The sequence below is a fragment of the Mixophyes fleayi genome, chromosome 1 (assembly GCF_038048845.1).
Source record: "Mixophyes fleayi isolate aMixFle1 chromosome 1, aMixFle1.hap1, whole genome shotgun sequence".
Classification (NCBI taxonomy): domain Eukaryota; kingdom Metazoa; phylum Chordata; class Amphibia; order Anura; family Limnodynastidae; genus Mixophyes; species Mixophyes fleayi.
The window spans coordinates 298732258-298754104 of NC_134402.1; the positions used below are offsets into that span (position 1 = coordinate 298732258).

Here is a 21847-nt window from a genome sequence, read left to right on the forward strand (position 1 = left end):
AATTTATTTTATGAAAGTAAACATTCATATCATGCTAATTAATGTATTTCATGGAAAAAATATATATTTTTTAATGTTTTATGTTTTGTTCCTGTGCATTCTATTGAGAATTTATATTCCACATAGGTATTGGGTGTAGCCTGCAGTGTCCTGTGTAGTAGAGCATTGCAGACCTACACCCGTATCATCAGCGCATGTATCTTCAGATTCCATCCTTGTTGAATTTCGGCATGTGCAGTCTGAATTACATGCGTTTTGAAACAAACTCACATTGCACCCAGTATGCATGCCTTGATGAATCAGGCCCATCGTGTGCAAACTCCTGCTCCAATGTAAACCTATACGTTTTGGTGACAAACAGTAGGACTGTAGCTGTGTTTGCAGTGTAGAACTGTTTGCACTTTGTAAATTGCATCCAGGGAGATTGTTTTGATCTTGTGGTGGGCAAGGGGGATTGAAAAAAAATTCTTACACGGGGCGATTTAGTCCCTGCCCCCTTTTTGAAAACTCTTGCTGCCGACGGCTGCACACTATGTGCAGGTCCGTTCGGCAGAGACAGGCATCCCCAGCCGGGCAACACACTCTCCCTGCCTGTCTGTCTCTGCCGAACGGACCTGCACATGGTGTGCAGCCGTTGACAGCAAGCCCGTTAGGGGGGGGGGGGGGACAGGGCAAATTGCGTCATTTTGCTCCAAGTGGTGATTGCACGTGAATGGGTAGGGTGTGGGAGACTTGACTGCTCAGGAGTCCAGGAGACCTACCTAGAATTCTGGAATCTCCCGGACATTCCGGGAGTGTGGGCAAGTATGTTCTAAATGGAAGAGGGCACTGCTGAAACAAGAGAAGCTGGCTTAGAGTGGAGATTGGGACAGCTGTTGGTGTGTATTAGTGTGAATAGTATCGTTAGAGATAAGTTAAGCTTTGAAAATGAGATGGGTTAGTCACTACTATGGTGCTTCGTTTACTTGGATCTCAGTGCAGCACTTTCAATGATTCGTCTAAAAATTCTAAATCTGTTCGTTTCCATGGAAAAACAATCACAATAAATTCTGTAATCAAATGATATTAGTTTGTTAGTTTGCCCTCTTAAAAAGAGTCTAGAGTTCCCGTTTATTTAAATATTGTCGAAAGTGCCGAGATTGAAACCGAAAGTAAAGCTCTGTTTACTTGGAGACTTGCAGACATGAGAGCAGCTGGGGAAAAAGCAGGTACAGGAGGAAACGGGTTATGTGATATGTAACAGAGAAAGGCAGCAGTCATGTCTACATGTGGCATAGCAATAAAAACGGCACAATTATGAAGAATTAATATCTACAACATATTCATTTTTTGGTGCGCACACAGTATCTGCTGCACAGCTTTTCTGTAAAGACTGCTACATTTGTCTCATGTTATCCAGCTTGATTCACAACATTTTTACTCTTTATACATCAAGTACAAAACTAATATATACTTTAAATATAGAGTTACATATTATCAGATTCGATTTTCCAACTGCATTTTGCAAGGGCCAAGGTAATTTAGCGTTTTTAATTCAAGCTTTTATCCATTAGTAATCTCTTCCAATTCCATTTAACTGTAACATGAATGATGGATGTGTTTCAGATATCTATGATGACAAGTGACATTTGCAGTATGAAACCTGTAAACATGGATTTACAAGGCAAGTACAATTTAAAGAGTTATGTTTCATAGTAATATGTGACATTTAAAATAATGAAAAGTTATGAATAGGCTATATTTAACTTACTATAAACACCTCTAAAGTCAAATTGTAAACAGATCTAGGTACTATTGATTGATTTATCTACAGGAGGATTTCACAGTTAATTTGGCAGCAGTTTTATCTGTATCTAAGGAACATGTTGAGGGTTGTTTGCAAAGCGGATCCCCAGTACATAAGAATCACAAATTGCAATGTGGTATCATGAGTTGAGAGGTGATAATCAGAGAGGAGGCAATCTAAGGGAGTGTCAGGAGTGCCTTGTGAGTAGGAGATGCATTTGGTGGAGGTGTCTGAGAACTTAATGGATTCTGGAGAGAAGACAGTGGTTCAGTGGATATGGAGCGACAAGAGAGGAAGATCAGTCTTGTCACAGCATTTAGAGCAGTTACGTAGAGAGTAGAAGAATCATAAAGTTTTGGTGTAAAATTGCTTTATTTGGAAATTTTACTGAAAATGGTTAAAGCTTTGAATAATATGTGTGTTGTTTTTTCCTTGCTGTATTCATAACAGAAAAATGTAGCTTCTGCATAACTACAGACCTCATTTGAGATAGTGATGTTGTATTTATTTATTTTCACTAAATGGAAAATATCCAGGGGAATCCAAGTAAAGCTAGGCAGCTATTTCAGCAACCTCTTTAGCTGTATCTTATATACTGAATTAGAGAATGTGGTGCTTCAGTTTGAAAAAGAAATCAGCCTTGCAGCTTAAATTTAGATGCCAGATGTTTTGAGAGTTGGAGGCCACCTTTAACTATATACGAGATGTTAAACGGGTTAATTAAACAAGTCAGACGTCCACCAACATTATAACAGCTTCTATTGTTGTAGGGTTTTTATTTCTTGGTCATATACTTTGAGACCCAGAGATGTTCCTAAAAATCTCATGTGTTAGTGAAGACATTGGTTTTTTTTTCCCAAGTGCTGAATTACAGTGACAGAACGTGGCCTAAAGGATAATTCCACCCAAAACTGAAAATCCTTAGTAAAACCAATTCCCAAAAAGCATTCTTACCAGGAGTCAGCCTATCCGGCTGATCTCCCAAGTTGTTACACCTGCCTCTGCTTCGCTAGCTCCTGCATGCTCCTACTGGCAGCATTTTGTCATTGGGCAACACACTGCCTGTCTGAAAAATATACTAGGTTGGCAGGAGCGAGTAGAGTGTGGCAGACATTGCTGGACTCTTCTAGCTTTTCCCAAACTGGTCTTTTCTTCAGTCCGAATAGCCTGAACAATGGATAGTAGGCAAGTAACCTTTTTTGGACTGGGTTCTACTTTGGTTATTCCGCCCAAAACTAAAAATTTACATTTGGGTGAAATTATCCTTTAAGGTTGAATCATCAGAGATGCATGCCTTGATCTTCCAGGGAAGATCAAGGCCTGACAGCTAAGTCACTTATGGTCAGTAAAAAAGGATACAACATTATATTATAATATACCAGAAAATTACACATGTTCACACAACAAGGAATGAAACTTTATTGTGGTGAGATGTAGAACATCCTGTGGCAGAACCCGTTTCTTTTACATCTATATTTACATTTTGTTAAACAGTTTCTGTGATTTATATCAGTACTCACATTTACATATTTTGTTTTCATGTTACTATAGGCTTATGGAACATTGAAGATAAGTGCTTAGCCCCTTACTCTGAAAATGGTGAGCTTAAAGAAGCTGTCCTGAAGTCCATTGAATATAAAGAGAAGGGTATATCTTACGCAGTGGTTTTATTTTCTGATGCAACCGAAAAGAAAGTCTCACTTTCACAGATCTGTAAAGCCACAGACTCCAGCAATCCTTGGAATACATCCATGTTTGATGATGAAGATTTGGAGAAACCCAATTTCCCAGACAGAAGACCCTCAGCTCCTGGAGTAGATTTTCCATTATCAAACACTGGTGTTATTGTACCTTACACTATCAATAGGTATTTACGTGACTACCAAAGGGATGGAGTCCAGTTCTTGTATGAACACTATGCTCGATCAACAGGGTGTATCCTTGGTGATGACATGGGACTCGGAAAGACAATACAGGTATTTATTCACTTGTCATATATGTGCTTTTAGTGTAATACATGCATTGAATAACTTTCTTTTTCATTTTATTATATTTTGATGTTTTGCTTATTATAAAATAAGATCCAAATGATGCCAGCAATCCTGTCTCGGTTCTTGTATTTGTAATCCTAATGTATGAAATATTTAATTTTTGAGATGCTAGTCCTTTTATGGCACTGCTCGAGCCACATCCTATGCCAATACTTTAGAGACATTTTAGTGACACGGTTGTCTGATGAGGGTAGTTTGGAGTAGTGTTGTACTTGACAGATTATTAAAGTATAACTGCAACCAAACATTGTTTCAAAGCCTTAAATATACAGTATTTTCTTGTGTCCAACCCATTTTTTCCTGTCTGCACTTCTCTTCCATTTCACTCAGGCTTCTTTGGGTTGGAAAATTCTTCAGGGAGGAAAAGTTGTCTCAAGACACTTTTAGCTTGTTTGTTTTATGCATTTCACTAAGCAGAGAAACTCTAGGTACTAGAACAATACATATGACTCATTGAGAACATCTTTAACAAGCTTGTGAAAGCGGTTTAAAATCTCCCATAGGCTCACATATCAAAAACTAACAAGTGTCACCAGACCTGCCATACATGGAATACACCCTTCTGAAAAGCTATATTTACAAGGGCCAAGCTACAAAACTAAAACTAAAAACAGTATAGCAATTTATAGGGGTAAAGGATTTTTATTAAAATATTTATGGGAACAGGTACCTAGTACAGTCAATAAATACAAAACCTGGATGCACCCACCATAACATACAATACTTTTAGTCAGAGCTGGAAATAACCAGGTTACCATTGATACTAAAAACCAAGACCTGGAGAGTTTTCCCACCTTTTGGCCCTCACCTTTTTTTTTTTTCACAAAATCCGTATAGACAGGCCCCACTGTAATGCAATTTCCGGGAACCTATACTAGTGGTTCCCGACAATTAGAGCATAGCATTCCATATACCTATGCTGTAACAGTGGTCACAGCTGCATCTTTTAGTTACTGAAAACCCTGATTACTTCATGACTGGGGTTTCACATTGTGAGAAAGGGCATCTCTGATCGCAGTTAATATCTTTGTGCATAAACGTTCTAATTCCTGACAACCTGTTGTAATGGCTCCCACCTAATGCTTCGGAGGAGGGAGTAGTTGGAAGTCATATGGGTGCCACAGACTCTTACAGAGGCTGGTACACTGAGTTATGAGGACTACTCGGCTAGAACATCGTACTGTGGGGGCCACATGCTGGTGCGTTGTGTTATACATGGACACAGGCCTGCCTTTAATTGTGCTGCATGTACAGATAGGAACTTGTATTATCATTGTGAAATAATAATATACCTTCGTAATGGAAAATTAATGTGGCATGATAATTGATAGTTGAATGTTATGAATGCTAGTAGGTACAATTTAATTAATCTTTTAACCTATGTTTAGTTAACTTTCAGAGTTACTCCCCTACCCTCCACCGCCTAGCCCCCCTACACCCCTTTTCCCTGACTATTAAGATTCCATCTTCTCTTGCTGATGATGTTCTTCATACTATTGGCACAGGGTTCTAAACTTCTAAACCTGCAGCAGTTCAATGACAAGATCAGGAGGGAAGGACTTGCAGAGTATCCAGTTTGAGTCACATTTGCACATTTACAGACAGAGTTGTGGAATAAATACTGAAATATGAACAATTTCTGATTTAGTCGTTCTTCAATTAAATGCAAGATGATGCTGTTCACTATCTTATATACATATCAATATACTTTTTGTAGGTTTAGCTCCACTTAAAAGGAAGCTATTACTTTTAATCACAAGCTTGCTTGTGAAATGTTTATTGCTCTCTCTCTCATGTTCTCTTTGTATGTTAGGGCTGCAACTGTCTTCTCTATCCAGCTCAATGTGATATGATTAGTAGTGATATATTAAATTCAGTGTCTTTATTTTGACCTTTGCACTGTTGCTAAAATGTGACTGCTTGTTCTAGGTGATATCATTTCTAGCTGCAATGCTGAACAAGAAGGGTACACGAGAGGATATTGAAAATAATATGCCTGAGTTTTTACTGAGAGCTATGCAAAAAGAACACCTTACGGCATCTACTAAAAAGGTATGAATATTTCTGTGGTCTACTGCTTCCCCTATACAATTGTGGGAGACTCAGCTGGACGTATCTTAATACTCTGGAACCTTATATTACTGTCAAGTGACTGTGTTTCATGATGATGCATAAGTTGTGTTGTTATGCCTATCTGTTATGTATGGTAAGATATATTTCTCGGAACTAAATCTCATTTTTCTTTTTCTGTATTTTTTTTCAAAATCTGAATAAAAATATTTGATTTTAAAAAAAGGTATGAATATTAAGCCATTTTATTTATTAAGGTGGCCAGTCTTTAAAATAATTGCAAAGTTTTATTCTTTTTCTTTCTCGGGATTGTGTTAAAACATGTACATAGAGTTTTTTTTTAAAACAATATCATAATAGTTTTGAAGTTCAAGTATGAAACAAGAATTGATGTCTGGCACATATGTGGATATTGAAGACCACAATTAATCCTCTCTAATATATTGGCATAGTTCCATTCAGTAGATCGTACCAGGATGTTATAAGTCAGTCAAATGTAGGAATCTGCTTGTTTTTTTAAGTATACATTGATAGTCAATGCCAGAATGGTAGGCTCGATCAGAAAATATTTAAGTGTTGTTTTCTTACATTTGTCTTGGAGGCGGGTGCTTGTTTGTGATCCAGTCACTGACAGCTTTTTTTCCAGCATTTTTAAAAAAAAATCTGGTGGCTGAAGGAAATCTTGGAATTTATATAGCTTGAGTAGCTACAGGATGCCAGGAGCAGACTAAAGAGGTACCTCCTGATGCCACACACTTCTAATGTGGATCACCTCTGGGAAAAAAAACAGACACTGTCGCTGAAGCTAGTGACTGGAACCCCCACTGCTAATACCATCGGGTGCCTCAGCATTGGAGGAGTGGCAGAAGGTGAAAGGGTTCCAGTCAACCCCCAGACCGAAACCTGCACTTAGAAATATACTGTGGACCAGGAGGCAGGTCACTGGGGCTGTCACCGTTCCGCAACACACGCTAGACATTATTGGCTAGGGGATCTTTTGTATGATGGCCATTATCAGTGCTGGGTCCTAGAGGGAGTGCCATCCCCATACATCACAGCACCTCTTCCTTAGTGGGCTGCCTGTACTTGGGTAATCCTGCCATAACAGACAGGCTTCACATACCTGCAGTGCATTCCCTTTCTATACTCCCCATGTTCAGGGAAATCTTAGATAGAAGGGTGTCTTATGGGTGCAATAGAGCAATCGGTCTCTGCTGGGGTCTTGTCTGTCTTGCAGGGTCATCCTGTCTTATTGTGTGCTGAAGCTGTCTTTTCTCCCTTGTTTGCCCCCTCTTTATCTGTCTGGTCTGATAAAGGGAGTAGTGCCACAAAAATTACCTTTTGGACATTCAGATCTGGACAATTTATGCACACTGTGGCAGATTGATGACAGTCTTCCATGCACACCTATTGCTGATCTCTTCCAGATCGCCTCACATCCTTGAGGCATCCGAATATCTAGGACATGGAACTCTGTGTGCTGGTTTCATTGACTTTAGAATTTCAGCTTCAGGATTCTTGGGCCATGGTCTCTATGGTATGGAGCTTGAGACAGAGTGCATGGAATTGTAAAAGACTCTAGAGTCTCTGCCTTTATCAAGAAATATCTTATTGGTCCTAAAACCAAAATAAGATCATCAATCATGCAAAAGGGGGTTAAAGTTTTTGCCTGTCAATGGTCGTAGAGCACATAGCCTTAGCTTTGGTCTTTTGTGCTGCAGGGAAATTTTGCGGTCATACTTCAATAACAGTCCTACCTTTCGTGAAGGGCAAATCTGAGAAAATCATGTTGGGTTAGCTACGCGACTAGTATTCAAACCCTGAGAAACTCAGTTGACATGATGGGTAGGTGGCTGACCTGTGTACACCTGGAGTGGGAGCCTGCCTGCTTCTTTTCAGAGATCATTGGGCCTGTTCCACTTCAATCTCCTGGATAAAAGGCATTATACACTATATGGACAAAAGTATTTGGCCACACCTGTTAATTATTGCATTGAGTCTCCATTTGCAAAACATTTGTGATACAAATTGGGTCATTCTGAAAAGCTCAGTGACTTCAAGCGTATTACTGTCTTCTTTGCAATAATAGGGTTCGTGAAATTTCATCCCTGCTGGATATTCCACGGTCAACTGTAAGTGATGTTATTAGAAAGTGAAAGCATTTCAGAACAACAGCACTTCAGCCATGAAGCGAAAGACCACGTAAAATCACAGAGCGGGGTCAACGACTGCTAAGGCTCATGGTGCGTAAAAGTCGCCAACCTTGTGCTGATTCCATAGTTGTAGAGTTCCAAAATTCCACTGGAATTAATGTAAGCACAAATACCATGCGGCGGAGATTAATGGAATGGGTTTCCATGGTCGAGCAGCTGCATGCAAACTTCATATCACCAAGACCAATGCCAAGTGTCGGATGGAGTGGTATAAAGCACACCGACACTGGACTGTTGATCAGTGGAAACGTGTTTTGTAGAGTGACGAATTGTGCTTCTCTGTTTGTGAGTCAGACGGGTGAGTCTGGGTTTGGCGTTACCTGCCTGACTGCATTATGCCAACTATGTAGTTTGGTGGAGCAGGGATAATGTTATGGGCTGTTTTTCAGGGTTTGGGCTAGGCCCCTTATTTCCGGTGAAGGGCAGTCTTAATGCTTCAGCATTCCAAGTCATTTTGAACAATGTTATGCTTTCAACTTTGTGTCAACAATTTGAGAAAGGCCCTTTTCTATTCCAACATGACTGTGCCCCAGTGCACAAAGCAAGAACTACAAAGACATGGTTTGGTGAGTTCAGTGTGGAAGAACTTGACTGGCCAGCACAGAGCCCTGACCTCAACCCCATCAAACACCTATGGGATGAACTTGAACAGAGATTGTGAGCCAGGCCTTCTCATCCATCATCAATGCCTGAGCTCATAAATGCTCTACAGAATGAATGGGCACAAATTCCCACAGAAACACTCCATCATCTTGTGGAAAGCCTTCCAAGAAGAATAGAAACTGTTATCATTGCAAAGGGGTACCAACTCCATATTAAATTACATGTATTTGAATACAATGTCATTACAGTCCCTGTTGGTATAATGGTCAAGCGTTCCAATACTTTTGTCCATATAGTGTATATCAGTAGATAGATTACAGTATGGTTCGCCTTGGAGCTTCACCCAGATGTCAGAGGGGGTCATTCAGGCTTTATTTTTCTCATGGGGGTTATCCTTCTGCCGGAAGAGTAATATGAAACAGGGATGAAAGCTTTACCTACTACTCCAGAAACACTATGTCTAACTACTAGGTCTGGTCTCGCTGGGCAAAGTCTAGATATGCAGTACGATTATTTGCGTCCGATTTTGACCCACCCTGACTTTTCTCTCTTCCTTCCCTAAATGAGTTTGCTCCTTTTGTTTGTGTACATTTGTTGAATGTCTGGGTGTTAGGCTCTGGGGTCACAGTGTTTAGTGGGGGTGACAGGGAGTGGGGGGACCGTACCTGTCTAGTTAGGCTGCACGTTAACCTGGATATCCGTATGTAATGTGCGTTGTTTTCTTGTTTAAAGGCTTATACATATTTTCATATGCTTTTACCCTCAGAAGAACTGAAATTGTGTACTAACTTGCTTTCTGTTTTGTTTTACCTGTATTGTTTGGAAAAGTAGTGAAAAATATTTGAAAAGAAAAAAGAAACAGGGATTTCTCAAACCTGGTCCAATAGCCGGGCGGTTCCTTTTGGCCCATTTTACGTTCCGGTGGATATACAATAGAATCTTTGCGGTGGTATATAGATGACATGGAACAGAATTAATTCCAGCAACATCAAGGATGCTTCCAACAGGTTCCTATGTAGAAGGTCACTAATGTGTTCTCAGAATTGCAATTCAGTCACCACTTTTCCAATTTTGGGCCTCCCCTTTGGTTTGTCCACCGCATTGCAAATTTTTACAGAGATCAGGGCAGTTTTATCTGCAATTCTGAGGTCCAGAGTGGTGGCAATCCTGCTTCATTGTATGGACGATATCTTTATGAAAGTGGGATTTACAGCCTTGCTTCTAGCTCATATACAAGTGACAGCACAGACATTTGAGTCCTATAGGTGGATTGCAAATGATCACTTTATTAAACCTTATTCCTACTCAGAATACTTCTAGGCCTGCTGTTTGCTTCTTGACAGAGGAGAGTATTCTTGATAAAGGACAAAATAATCTTCAGTCTCTTCGCGCTCAGACTGGCATATTTCTTCGTTCACTTGAATGTGTTGGGAAGAATGGTCTTGACTTTCACGGCTGTACAGTTTGCACAATTTCATTCTAGAAAGTTCCAGATCAAGGTCCTATCGTAAGGGAACAAATGAAACCACAGCTTGACCAGTTCGTCAAACTGTCCTCTAGACTCGTCAGATACTTCTTTGGTGACTGAGAAGGGTATTTTTTTATTTTTTTTTTTGTGGCATATATCAACCTTTAAGGTGCCATCAGTAGATCCCTTGCAATGAGGAAAACCAACAGGATCTTGCATGGGTTGAAACACAGTGTTCCAGTAATGTTTGGCGGTGTTTATCTCAGGGTTAGCCAACGGGATGCAGTTTTTCTCTGCTTGCATGCCCTGCATCCCAGAGAATGGTCTATATCCGGAAGTCTTTCATCAGATTATGAAAAGTGGGGGCAATGGCTATATGATAGCATTTTAGTTGTACCACAAGATTATGTGATTTTGCTGAGAGATAGTAGGACCGATCGTTTTCTTGGTACATGCAAAGTTGGCCTCCTGGAAGTCTCTGATGGTTTATCTGTTTCCTCTAGTAGCTATATTCCCATGCATTCTTAAAGTTGAAAAGTGAAAGGGTCCAGATGCTGCTGGTAGCATCAGACTGGCCATGATTGTGGTATCCAGACGTCTCTAATGGTGAGTAGGTCACGCCTGACTAGCTTTTCTTGGATGTATTGCATACCTTTTTGACCTCTCAATGTTTTTGATGAAATGTTTATGCTGATTTATCTGGTTTACTGTATTCATTCCCCACTATATACCCTCTTCCCTTGGTTCTTCTTTCCCTTTTTGCTCTTTCTACCCATATAATTGCAAAACCTTAGTCAAAACTATTCATGGTTTAAAAAAATAAAATAAAAATTGGTTGGCCAGCTGTCACTCACCGGACCGTGAGTGCCTCTGCGCTGGTGCGTGGCTCCCTAGCCTTCTTGCCGGCACCTATCCTGAACCGCGGCCGTCCGCCATCCTGATGGTCTGCGCATGCACAGCTCCCAAGAACTCTTGTGACTGTTGCTTTTAATCCATGGTTGATCAGGCAACTCCCTATTTAAGGCACCTGTGTGCATTACCTCATTGCCTGATCTTGGAGTCTCATTCCTTGTGAGTCTCTAAAGGTGTCCCCTGTGTTCTCTTAGTGTCTTCAGTTTCCTGCTGATTCCTGATCTACTCATCGCTGGTTTCCATACCCGCTACTATCTCCTGTGTACTACTAGTGTCTTCAGTTCCTGTGGATTCCCTGTGCTACTCATCGCTGGTTTCCATACCTGCTACAGTCTCCTGTTTCCTGCCTGTGTCCTCAGCTGGACTCTGATTACCGGATCTACTCACCTGTGGTTCCTACACTCGTCTCTGACGTCCAGCGTCTCTGCAGTTCCTGCATCTCCCTCTGGACAGACTGTTCTACTGAATAGCGGTATGCCTATCTGTTATTGACTTTCTACGTTTACTCTGCATATCCGCTAGGACAAGTTTCCACGCTCAGCAGCGGTATCCATACCCGCTATAGACTGTTATTGTTACGCTGCATACCTGTTTGTAATTAACCGTACTACTCAGTCATTATATGCATAACTGTGATTGACTATCTATTATTGGCCTGCATATCTGTGCTGAGCAAGCCTCTACCAAGCAGCGCCACACATACCGTTATATAGACTTTGTGGGATACGCTGCATACCTATTGGGATCAAGTTCCTCTGTGCTCTCAGTGTCTGCATCCTATTATCTTTGTATGCTTCCACTCATCAACACTTGTACCCATCCTCACCTATTAAGCAGTGGTACAATTTGCTATACGCAGACCACTGACTTCCCCGCTACCTACCTGCACCTGGACAAGTCCTCTCACCATAAGCAGTGGTACAACTTGCTATACGCAGACCACTGACTTCCCCGCTACCTACCTGCACCTGGACAAGTCTTCTCACCATAAGCAGTGGTACAACTTGCTATACGCAGGCCACTGACTTCCGCGCTACCTACCTGCACCTGGACAAGTCTCTTCACCATAAGCAGTGGTACAACTTGCTGTACGCAGACCACTGACTTCCCTGCTACCTCCCTGCATCTACTCACGTCCATCCCGATCTCCGTGTTCAAATCTGCCTTTCCACTATATCAGCTAGATGCTGATTCATTGACCAAAGATTGCTGCAAGTCACTGACTTTCCTATTATTTATTGGCATTCTCTCTCCATCTGCTGTGATATCTGTTCCGCTAGTCACCCCATTACCAGAGGACTGTTGTGTGAACTTCACTACTCTGGTAAGCCCAGTCATCTGGTGAAATTCTGGGCAAGACTCCTAGTGCCCGTGACACCAGCCTTGGTGACTGACCTTAAGATCTGTTAATTCAGGGACTATTTTTCCATCAGTGGTTAGAACGATTGTCTTTTAATGGTGTGGTGGTGGAAGCCATGATTCTTGTGCTTAAGCATTCTCTAACAGTGGTTTTCAAGACCATACCTAATGTATGAATACCAGGTCGTCGAAGAATTATAATAGGGTCTGGAAGACTTATATTTCCTGATGCAAGAAAAAGAGTTTTTTTTCAAATGGCTCGGTTGCTTCTGTTTTTGCAGGAGCAATCAGATAATCGATTAAAATTTAGTTCTTCGAAGCTACAGATCTCTGTTCTTTCTATCTGTATATAGAAGATGATAGCGCTTTAATGGAGATACACACATTTTTGTAGTGGGTCAAGTATGGTAACCTTCATATAGTCCTCCTATTGCATCTTGAGATTTGACTCGGGTCTTGATGGTTTACAACATCCTTCTTTTGAACAGCTGGATCTGTTGGAGATGAGGTTTCTTACTGGGAAAGTGGTGTTTTTGCTGACTTTCAAGACAAAGCTCCCCATTCTGACAACCCACATTTTGGGTTGTCGGAATGGGGGGCTCTGTCTTGTAGAACTCCACATTTCATTTTATAAGGCTTGGCCAGTTATTCACACTAAGGGCTAGATTTACTAAGCTGCGGGTTTGAAAAAGTGGGGATATTGCCTATGGCAACCAATCAGGTTCCAGCTGTCATTTTGTAGAAAGTACTAAACAAATGAAAGCTAGAATCTGATTGGTTGCTATAGGCAACATCCCCACTTTTTCAAACCCGCAGTTTAGTAAATATACCCCTAAGCCTTTCTTTTTCAGCCAAGAATGGTGTCAAAAATCCACTTAAATCAGGATATTGTTATTCCGGCTTTGCACTATGATTAATTTGCAGCGGAAGAGGGTTGTTTTCACTAATTTCAATGTTAAGAGAACTTTTGAGATTTGAAAGATTGTTGTTGTTTTTTTGTGAAAGCCAACGATTGCTAGGTGATTTCTTCTGTCATTCGACAGGTTTTTATTGGTGGCAATGAGCCCTGTTTCTGATAGTGTAAAGGTACAATCTAACAGGTTAGCCTTGGTTTACCAGGTATTACTGGTTCAATGTGTACGCGTTCAGGATGCTAAATGTGGTTGGAAGGTTCTGTGCCCCATAATGTTTGAGCCTAATCACCCTTAGAGGCGGCATTGTGATGCCCCTAAGGTCTCCAGTGCCCCTCAGTTGGATGATAGCGAAAACGGGATTTTTATACTTGTCCATTTAAGGACACTGGGTGCCAAATTTGTTCCACTCCAGAAGTTATGACATTTAGTGCAATTAGCATTAACAAACTCAGGCAATAAACAATGCTGCTGGTTACAAGTTGATGACTGTTGTATCTTTACTGCATCTGCTTCAAGTGTACCTTGATGTGGCCGAATACATACACAGTGTTTTGAAATGCAGCTATCTCAAAGCATGTGTAACTGAAAATACACACATTGGACAGTAATTTTGTGGCTGTGTTTTTATATTTATGTGCTTGCTGCAAACTTGTGGCGAAGTAGAAATCAGGCCCTGTACGACATTTGGATTACAGATTGATAAGAAATACCTTAAAGAAGGACAATGTACTCTGGAGGAGGACAGGATTCACATGAGGGTGAAAAAACACAAAAGAACTGGGATGATGGAAACATGGATATTGGAATAAGAATAGAATAGGTGGACATTTCCTGTATCCTCATTTTAATTTGTTGACGCACCCTCTATAACACCATTGTTATTATTTGCAAAGAAAAGGGATGAGACATGTTCATTTTGCATTCTATTATAAAAAAAATAAGACCTTTCTTTTTTGCTAAAATGAGAGGAACAAACTTTTAGTACTTATCTCATAATAAACGCTGTAATATTTGCTTGATGTTTTCAAAGTATATTTAAACTTGGGAGTGTACATTTTACTCCAGAAAGCAGAGCAAACTATGTTTTCTAAAGGTCATTTTAAGCATAGTGGAAGTTGCAACTTGTGACTAATGAATTCTTTGAGAGTTTGCATCTACAACATGTAGGTTGTTAAAAACAAGCTGAAAGCGTTTTGTTCATTTAAGGCAGTTCACTCATGGTTAACTCTAAAAGACCATTTCTCACTATGGGCCGCTCAGCAGTTTCAGTACCATAGTGTTGAAAACAAGATAAACAACTGATGTTTATTAAATACAATGCATATTATATAATCATTGAAAGAGGAACTACACCCTATTAAAACTTAATTTAAGTCTAAATAATTTCATTAGTATATTTTAGAGTTAGTGATTACGATATGGCATTCTATGATTTTATGTGTCATGTTAATGATTATATTACACCTGTGGATGTATATTCTTTTATCTATTATTCTCTGTGCAGTATTAGCTTGACCTTAGATGACGTGTGTTGGTTTCTTTGGTGAATGAGATCTGCCCCAGAGAAGGTTGTGTGCCAGCTTCTGTGGCCTGTTTCTTCTTGTCAGGCAGTGTCTCTCTGTGTGCTTCCTCTGAAGCTGTGCCAGTGTTTCTTCACAGTTCATCGCACATTGTGCCATTGTTCCAACATTCTCTGTAGTTTATTTTGCCTACATAACTCCGATAGCAGCTATCTCAGCAGCTGAGTATTCAGATGAACCTGGAACAAATAATTACCCAGCATGTACCATGTTATTATTCACAAGCATGTGGACTTGGCAGTGCAGTTAGGGGTCCTTTTTTAAAAATTTAAATCAGCTGGATATACACTTTTTCATCTTCCGCCATGCTTGAGGTTTATTTCCCGCTGATGCCAGGCTTATATGTGCTAGCTAATCTGGGGAATACTGAATAATGAAAGCATTGCCCTGAATAATGTGACCACATCATTCTTAAAAAGAGTCAAAATGGAGTTTTATTTTCTCTAGGAAAATGCTCTCCCAAGTAATGTTTCCCTTAGCATTTTACAATTTAACTAATTCAAAGTTTCTACTTTTTGTTATATTGTACAAAGCGGAATAAAGTGAGTAAATGTTGAACATCTTTGCAATATCTGTAGGAGATACAGTGTCATAAAAATGTATAGAGAATGTTGATGCACAGGCAACTCTTTGTAGCCACATGCATCTTCAACAAAAATCCAATCTTAAAGGGGCATATTCAATTGTTGGAGTTACAGCCTAAAGTAACGTGCCCCTCGCGCTATTACCATCATTACGGTAATAGTGCACGTAAATACCGTTATTATGGTACTTTTCATGCTGGATTTCAGCTCGCGGCTCAGGGAGCTGCGAGCTGAAATCCAGCTTAGTATTACCGTTAGAACGGTAATACTTTTTCCGCGGCGGAAACCGCCAACAATTGAATATGCCCTTTATAGTCGTACTTTTAACATTGGTAACACATTTTGTTGTAACCAGTCTTAATAGTTATTATTAATTCTTAAATGTTATACGATATTGAGAGAGAAGCCTTAAATAAATAGAACATTGCTAATGAAAATGTAAACAAGAAAAAAAATAAACCAAACCAAACTTGAATAAAACAGTGCAAATGATGACTGGTGGCACTACCACTCTTGGTTTGAGATCCCAAGAATGTAGTCCCTTTAAGTTTCCACAATAGTCACCACAGCAGTGGCGGGACAAATTGCTTTGGTACTCGCCTACAAAGTTGGCAAAATAATATTTCCAGTATTTTCTTATTGATTGTACCAGTACTATGGTTTATATCAGATTTTTTATTATTTTTTTTTAATTTAAAAAAATTATCAAGTAAACAAATAAGCTAAGTAAAAACAATAATACAAATTTCTTTTAAAATACTGTGTTTTTAATATATGCAATTTAAATGACTTAACAGTGTCACCAATCATGGCATGACACAGCAAACTACACTCAAATGAAAACACAAACTGCAAAAGGAAAGAAACATCAATGATGTTGAAAGTTACAATAGTTGGCAATTGCCTTGCCTGATTTGTAAATCTGAATGCGCCTACACTTTAGGTTTATTAAACGCCTTAAAAAGAAACACAAGTTTTGCAGCTTTGTCAGTACCCAAGCGGTTTCTCAGTTTTGACTGCACCAAACCAAATGTGTAAAATATTCTTTCTACCGAAGCTGATGATGCTGCAGCTGTTAGCAATTGCTGTACTGCTACCATTATATTTTCATTACCAGCTACAGCTTCTGAACCAATGTGCATTTTCCACCAGTCTATTAGTGTCGCTGTTGACACAACATCTTGGTCAAACAAGAGGTCATTAAACGGGGTTGGTTTTACAGTGATAAGTTACTTCTTTCAACTGTTCTTTCTTTCTGAACTTGAAACACTGGTGTGGTGTGGTGTTGGTCATTCTCTCTGGATTCTGGAATTATCTGTTGCTTGTCTGTTGCCTGTACCTCTTTGTATCACATGGGTCATAAATAAATTAGGTCAGCAAGCAATAGCCATAGATACAGACCTTTTATTAGTAGAGCAGCTAATAATAGGTCAAAGGACTATGGTTTATATTGCACAGTATGCCAATTACCATTAAAAGCTTGTTAAAACCCTGGATTTTTTTTAATGGTGATTTAAATCAATGATTTTGTTTTATTTTTTTTAAATCATGTGATTTAAAAAAAAATTAAATTGTGATTAAAATCAAGTTGATTTAAATCGGAACACCCTGGTTTAATGTGTAGTTGTCTGTAGGTGACAGGTCTGCTTAAAATCTCAAGATTAATGTTTGCACATGTATAAACTAATAGTAAAATTACAGCTTTACACCCTGAGCTCACAAAATATTTCATGGGTGTTGATGTTGAAGTTACTCTGTCACAAATTGGTAAGCACTTTGTTTTGTTGCTTGGTTAATTTACAGGCATACAAACAAGTACATTATTGTAATTCTAAATTTCACATTTCATTTAAGTTTTAATCACAAAACTAGTATTTTTATAGCAGATGTTGTCAATATATAAACTTTCAAAATAATTTAGGGAATGTTCAGTTTGTAGGTAATACAAATGCTAGGCTTTGTCCTGTGTGATTTTCAGCCTACACAAAGTATACTTTTGAGATTACAGGCATTATTCAATGATGGATTCGGGAGGTCTGGGACAGGATTGAATTTGCCTGCTAGAGCCTTCCTTTGTTGAAAGAAATCCTAGTATAAAAACATAGTTATATGTTGTGCCTTTATTTTTGTGCTTAAAATTGTGGTAGCATATATGAGGTGCATGAAATGGAGATGAATGCCTTGCCACCCTTCCTTTCTATATGCATGGAAGCTTAAGGGAGTCGAGTACAAGCACTTTGCAATTTTGAGGGGTTGGGAGGCCCAAGTCATTGTGCTTTCTTTGTGTAGGGTGAATGAAGGATTTGTAAAATGTCATGGTTTTCCATTCTGTTCCTATCTGAATGAGAACCAGAACACATACTGTCCTAACCCTGTTTGATTCTCTCTAAGGTTTTAGTGAGCTAGTCGGTTTTACGCTATTTAAAAGGAGAAGACTAAAATTGTTTTGTTTTTTTGTTGTTTTTGCTTGTTTGCCTTGACAGTTGCACTGTAATCCCTAAGTAAGGACTGCCTGTTTTAAATGTGTGAGCATTACATTTTGACAGTAAACATAAAGCTATGGGTGGATAGAAAACTGGCAATTTCTGGCTCTAGTATAGCTATATTTAATGTTAAGGATATTAGTGCAAAGTAAATAGGCATTATCTGTCTGAGTCATTAAGGAGAGCGAAGCAAAAAAATTAAATGTGTTTGCTCACAGACAAACCATGTTACAAAGCAAACGGTGCAAATTAGTTTATTATTTTGCATATAAGGAAATACTGTTGCTGTTTTTTTTTTTCATGTAGCACACAAACTTGATAGCTTTATTTTTACACTGAAATTTAAAGTTGATCTAGGACATTCGCTATTTCAACTATAAATCTGTCCCCCCATTTTAAATTTACCTTCCCCCTCCAATGCAATATGGTTTTGCCCGGGTGCAGTGTTACTCCTTATTTTTTTTTGTGCTTTGCTCTCCTTAATATTTCAGGTCCTATGTATCCTGCTAAGTTTAGCAACGCCAATGCAGTTTAGAAGGTTGTGTTAATTTGTTTGCAAATGTTCTTACATGTACTAATCATGAGCTGCTTCACTTCCACCACTGGTATTTAATCAAATACAGGTGACCAATGCAATTATGCCTCAAATATAACAATACTTATAAGTGTATAATACAGCAAGCTGTCGGAGTCTGAGGAAACCAGGTAGTTGCTCTTTCTGTGATTACACTTCTGTAGTGTAGCTCAAAAATAACAAAGGGGCAATGACGGAGGAATCCACTGATGTATTACCTTTAAATATGATCTTAGTTTAAAACATCAGCCATGATGCAACAGCAGAGTGCCTGTTACAGGTAGAAAGCTTAGAGTAGGACGCCATTAAATTCAGAAGCCTCTGTTGCAGACAACTCATGGCTGTGTACATACAGGGAAACTGCTGCTCTTTGTTCGAGTATTGGAATTTAGACTCCTGCCAGACTCCTGGGTGCTATGGCTCTGTTTCCTTGCTGTATATAGGTCAGATATAATTGCTGGGGCGGTGGTAGGCAAATGGCAGACTGGTTCTTATTATTGTTGTTAAGATACCACAGGGCTCCGCAGTGTCAGGAGGGGGCAAAACAGAATATCCATAAAACAGAACATAGAGGTAGATATAAAAAGTTCAGATGTAAAGAGAGAGCTGAACTATGACAGTGGGAGTGTTTGTGACTCAGAAAGGTGATTGGGAGCAGAGGTAAGCTTCCATTGGGAGTAGGGTAGGTTCTAATAAAGTGGTGGGTTTTCAGTGTTTAAACGCTGCGGGAAAGTCTAATCTAGTTGTCTGCTTTACTTACTGGAAGCCTTTGTCTTAAATATTTTCAGGTCTCATAAGTTGCTGAACCATTTACATATATATTTGGAAGTGTTACTTTTAGTTCTTTTCCATATTGCAAATGAACCTTTTAGGCTTAGGCTTACCGGCCTTTTAAACCAGACTTCATAAAGTACAGTACATGTAAAGTATATGTGGTAATACAATTAAAAACTATGAACCTGGAAAGCTTTTTGTGATTATTCATTCTACAGCCAATGCCTCACCGTTCATTTGTGGTATGTGTACCAATATTTTTTTGCATCTAATGTAAGTTTCCCAATGTTACATCATTGCAGAGTTCTTATGTATAATAATATTTCATGGACACCATTTTTCCAGTCTGCTGCTTTTAACAACTCCAAAACAGTTAAAAGGGGCAAAAGAGAATTTCTGTGTTAAACTCTGGATGTGCACCTCTAATCTTCTGTGTGTAGTTTTAGTCTTTATCTTGGATACTAGACACTTACTTTATTAAATCCTAAATAAGCCGTTAATAAATGCACAATTTTGTAAATGTTAACCTTAATTTAATATATATAGGTAGAATTTGCTTGTTTGCTTTTGGTACAATTTTCAGGTCTACATCCAATTTAATATATAGAAACCGACCTACCCGTTTGTAGACTTATTTACCACATTACATATAGAACTTGCACTTTCAAAGGCTTATTCCCTTCACAGAAAATAGTGTCGAAGTCAGCAAATTGGATAAAGTCATTTCAATTAAAGTCGAGCAAACTTGGTTGTCTTTGTCTGAAAAGATGCGTACGGTACGCTACGGCGTACAAGGGCACGCTACGGCGTGAAAGGGCGTACGCATCCACTACACGTGGCAGCAATAGTAATTGGTCTTTTACCATACATTCGCACAAACACGCATACTTATAAAATAGTATACTTTAATGGTAGTTGCAACACATAGTCAGTTATGTCGAAATATAGTAGTATTTATATGTTATATTAGAGTTACATGCATATTAGTGAAATACACGGAACAGGTTGAAGGAATCATATCATGAGTGACATCATAATAAACCTCTTTACATATCCTACTGTTTGTTTCACTCTGCGAGGGAATCGCAGAGTGTATACACAAGTTATGAATGATAGGGAATTATGAACTACTTAAGACTAAGGAATCTTGGCGGGAAGAGCCGAGCATACCCTCTGGAGAGGTGACCCCCTCCTTTGGATTCCTTAGGATGAACTAGCCAATGATTGACAACCCCTTGGAACTTCCTGAGACCTGGACCAATAGATGCAAGCTATACCACCTTCATTGTATTACTGTATTTCTGTGTGTATATAAGCAGCAGCTTCACATCTAGTGTTCAGACATCTTGTCCCCAGACTTCAGGATTGAATGACTGCACACTGGATCCAGAGCGCCTGCGATAAGTAACGGCTGTATTTATTATCACTTCACTTGAGCATATTATTCTACTATTTGCGAATAAATCTTTGTGCGTTGGAAACACAAATCGAGGTTCGACAATCGTTATTGGTTAGCGACAATACGCACATAACAATAGTAGAAAAACAAACACATTCTACTCATGCATTGACATGCAGCTTTGAACTATAGCATACATGATACATTGTCTCTTTTTAATACTCTTCGCTATTGTAATGTCGATGTAAGGTGTGTCGGAATTGTCAGAGCCAGGGAAAAGACTACCACCGCTTTTTAGAGATTTGGCTCATTCCAAAGTATACCCTTTGCATGGTATCATTTCTTGCCCACAGAAAGGTTCCTGAAGGCTGAGCATTTGCAAATGAAGTCTCCCTAGAGCAGACCTCCTCTATGTTAGAGGAGGAAATTAATGTGCATTTGTCCTTGATCTGACAAATTGATTGGAATTTTTTTTAGCTGATATTAGACTTTAGGACATGTGTTTTGAAATTAATGAAATTTGGCAATTTTGAGCTGTGTAAAAATAAATTTACTTCCTTATGTTTGTCTTTTTAATTCAGTTATGCCTCTATTGAATGGAAGTGATTTCTTCCACGGACGGTCATTAAAATAGCTGTAAATGTACGCCTGTGCCAAAATAAGCTAAAATCTTTGTAATTTCATTTTCATTGACAATCATAAGTGTTTATTCAGTGACTTTACATTGTACTCTATAAAGTAACTTTTGAATAGCCATTGATTCTTCATCTATGCTTTGTGTGATGTCCTGTCATTCCTCTCATACTAGAAATATAATATAAGTAGAATATACTTGTTTTTTTAAATTCAATATGGTGTACACATGTAGTTTCTGCCAGCTGGTAGTGCAGAACCATTATTAGTTAGACACAGTTTCCCCTGTGTTCCTTACCATTACAAGATTGCAGCCATCCACTTCCAACGCTGAGGAGAGTTGACAACAGTTGGTCGTGAGAACTGGGTTGGAGTTTCAAAATGCTGCTCAATATGTATCAATGATTGCAGCTGATCCATTTAGGATCAATGTACTTAACACAC

The 21847-nt window shown here is 39.1% G+C and overlaps 1 protein-coding gene across 1 annotated transcript in view; it reads left to right on the top strand.

Annotated features, from left to right (window-relative positions):
- The first annotated feature begins 1170 nt into the window (after positions 1–1170).
- Positions 1171–21847, top strand: part of ERCC6L2 (ERCC excision repair 6 like 2) — a 131172-nt gene continuing 110495 nt past the window's right edge. Inside the window, exons 1-4 of the mRNA XM_075211087.1 lie at positions 1171–1208; positions 1606–1663; positions 3338–3762; positions 5767–5889. Coding sequence (XP_075067188.1) covers positions 1612–1663; positions 3338–3762; positions 5767–5889 — 600 coding nt within the window. The 5' untranslated portion in view covers positions 1171–1208; positions 1606–1611. The remainder of the gene's footprint in view (positions 1209–1605; positions 1664–3337; positions 3763–5766; positions 5890–21847) is intronic.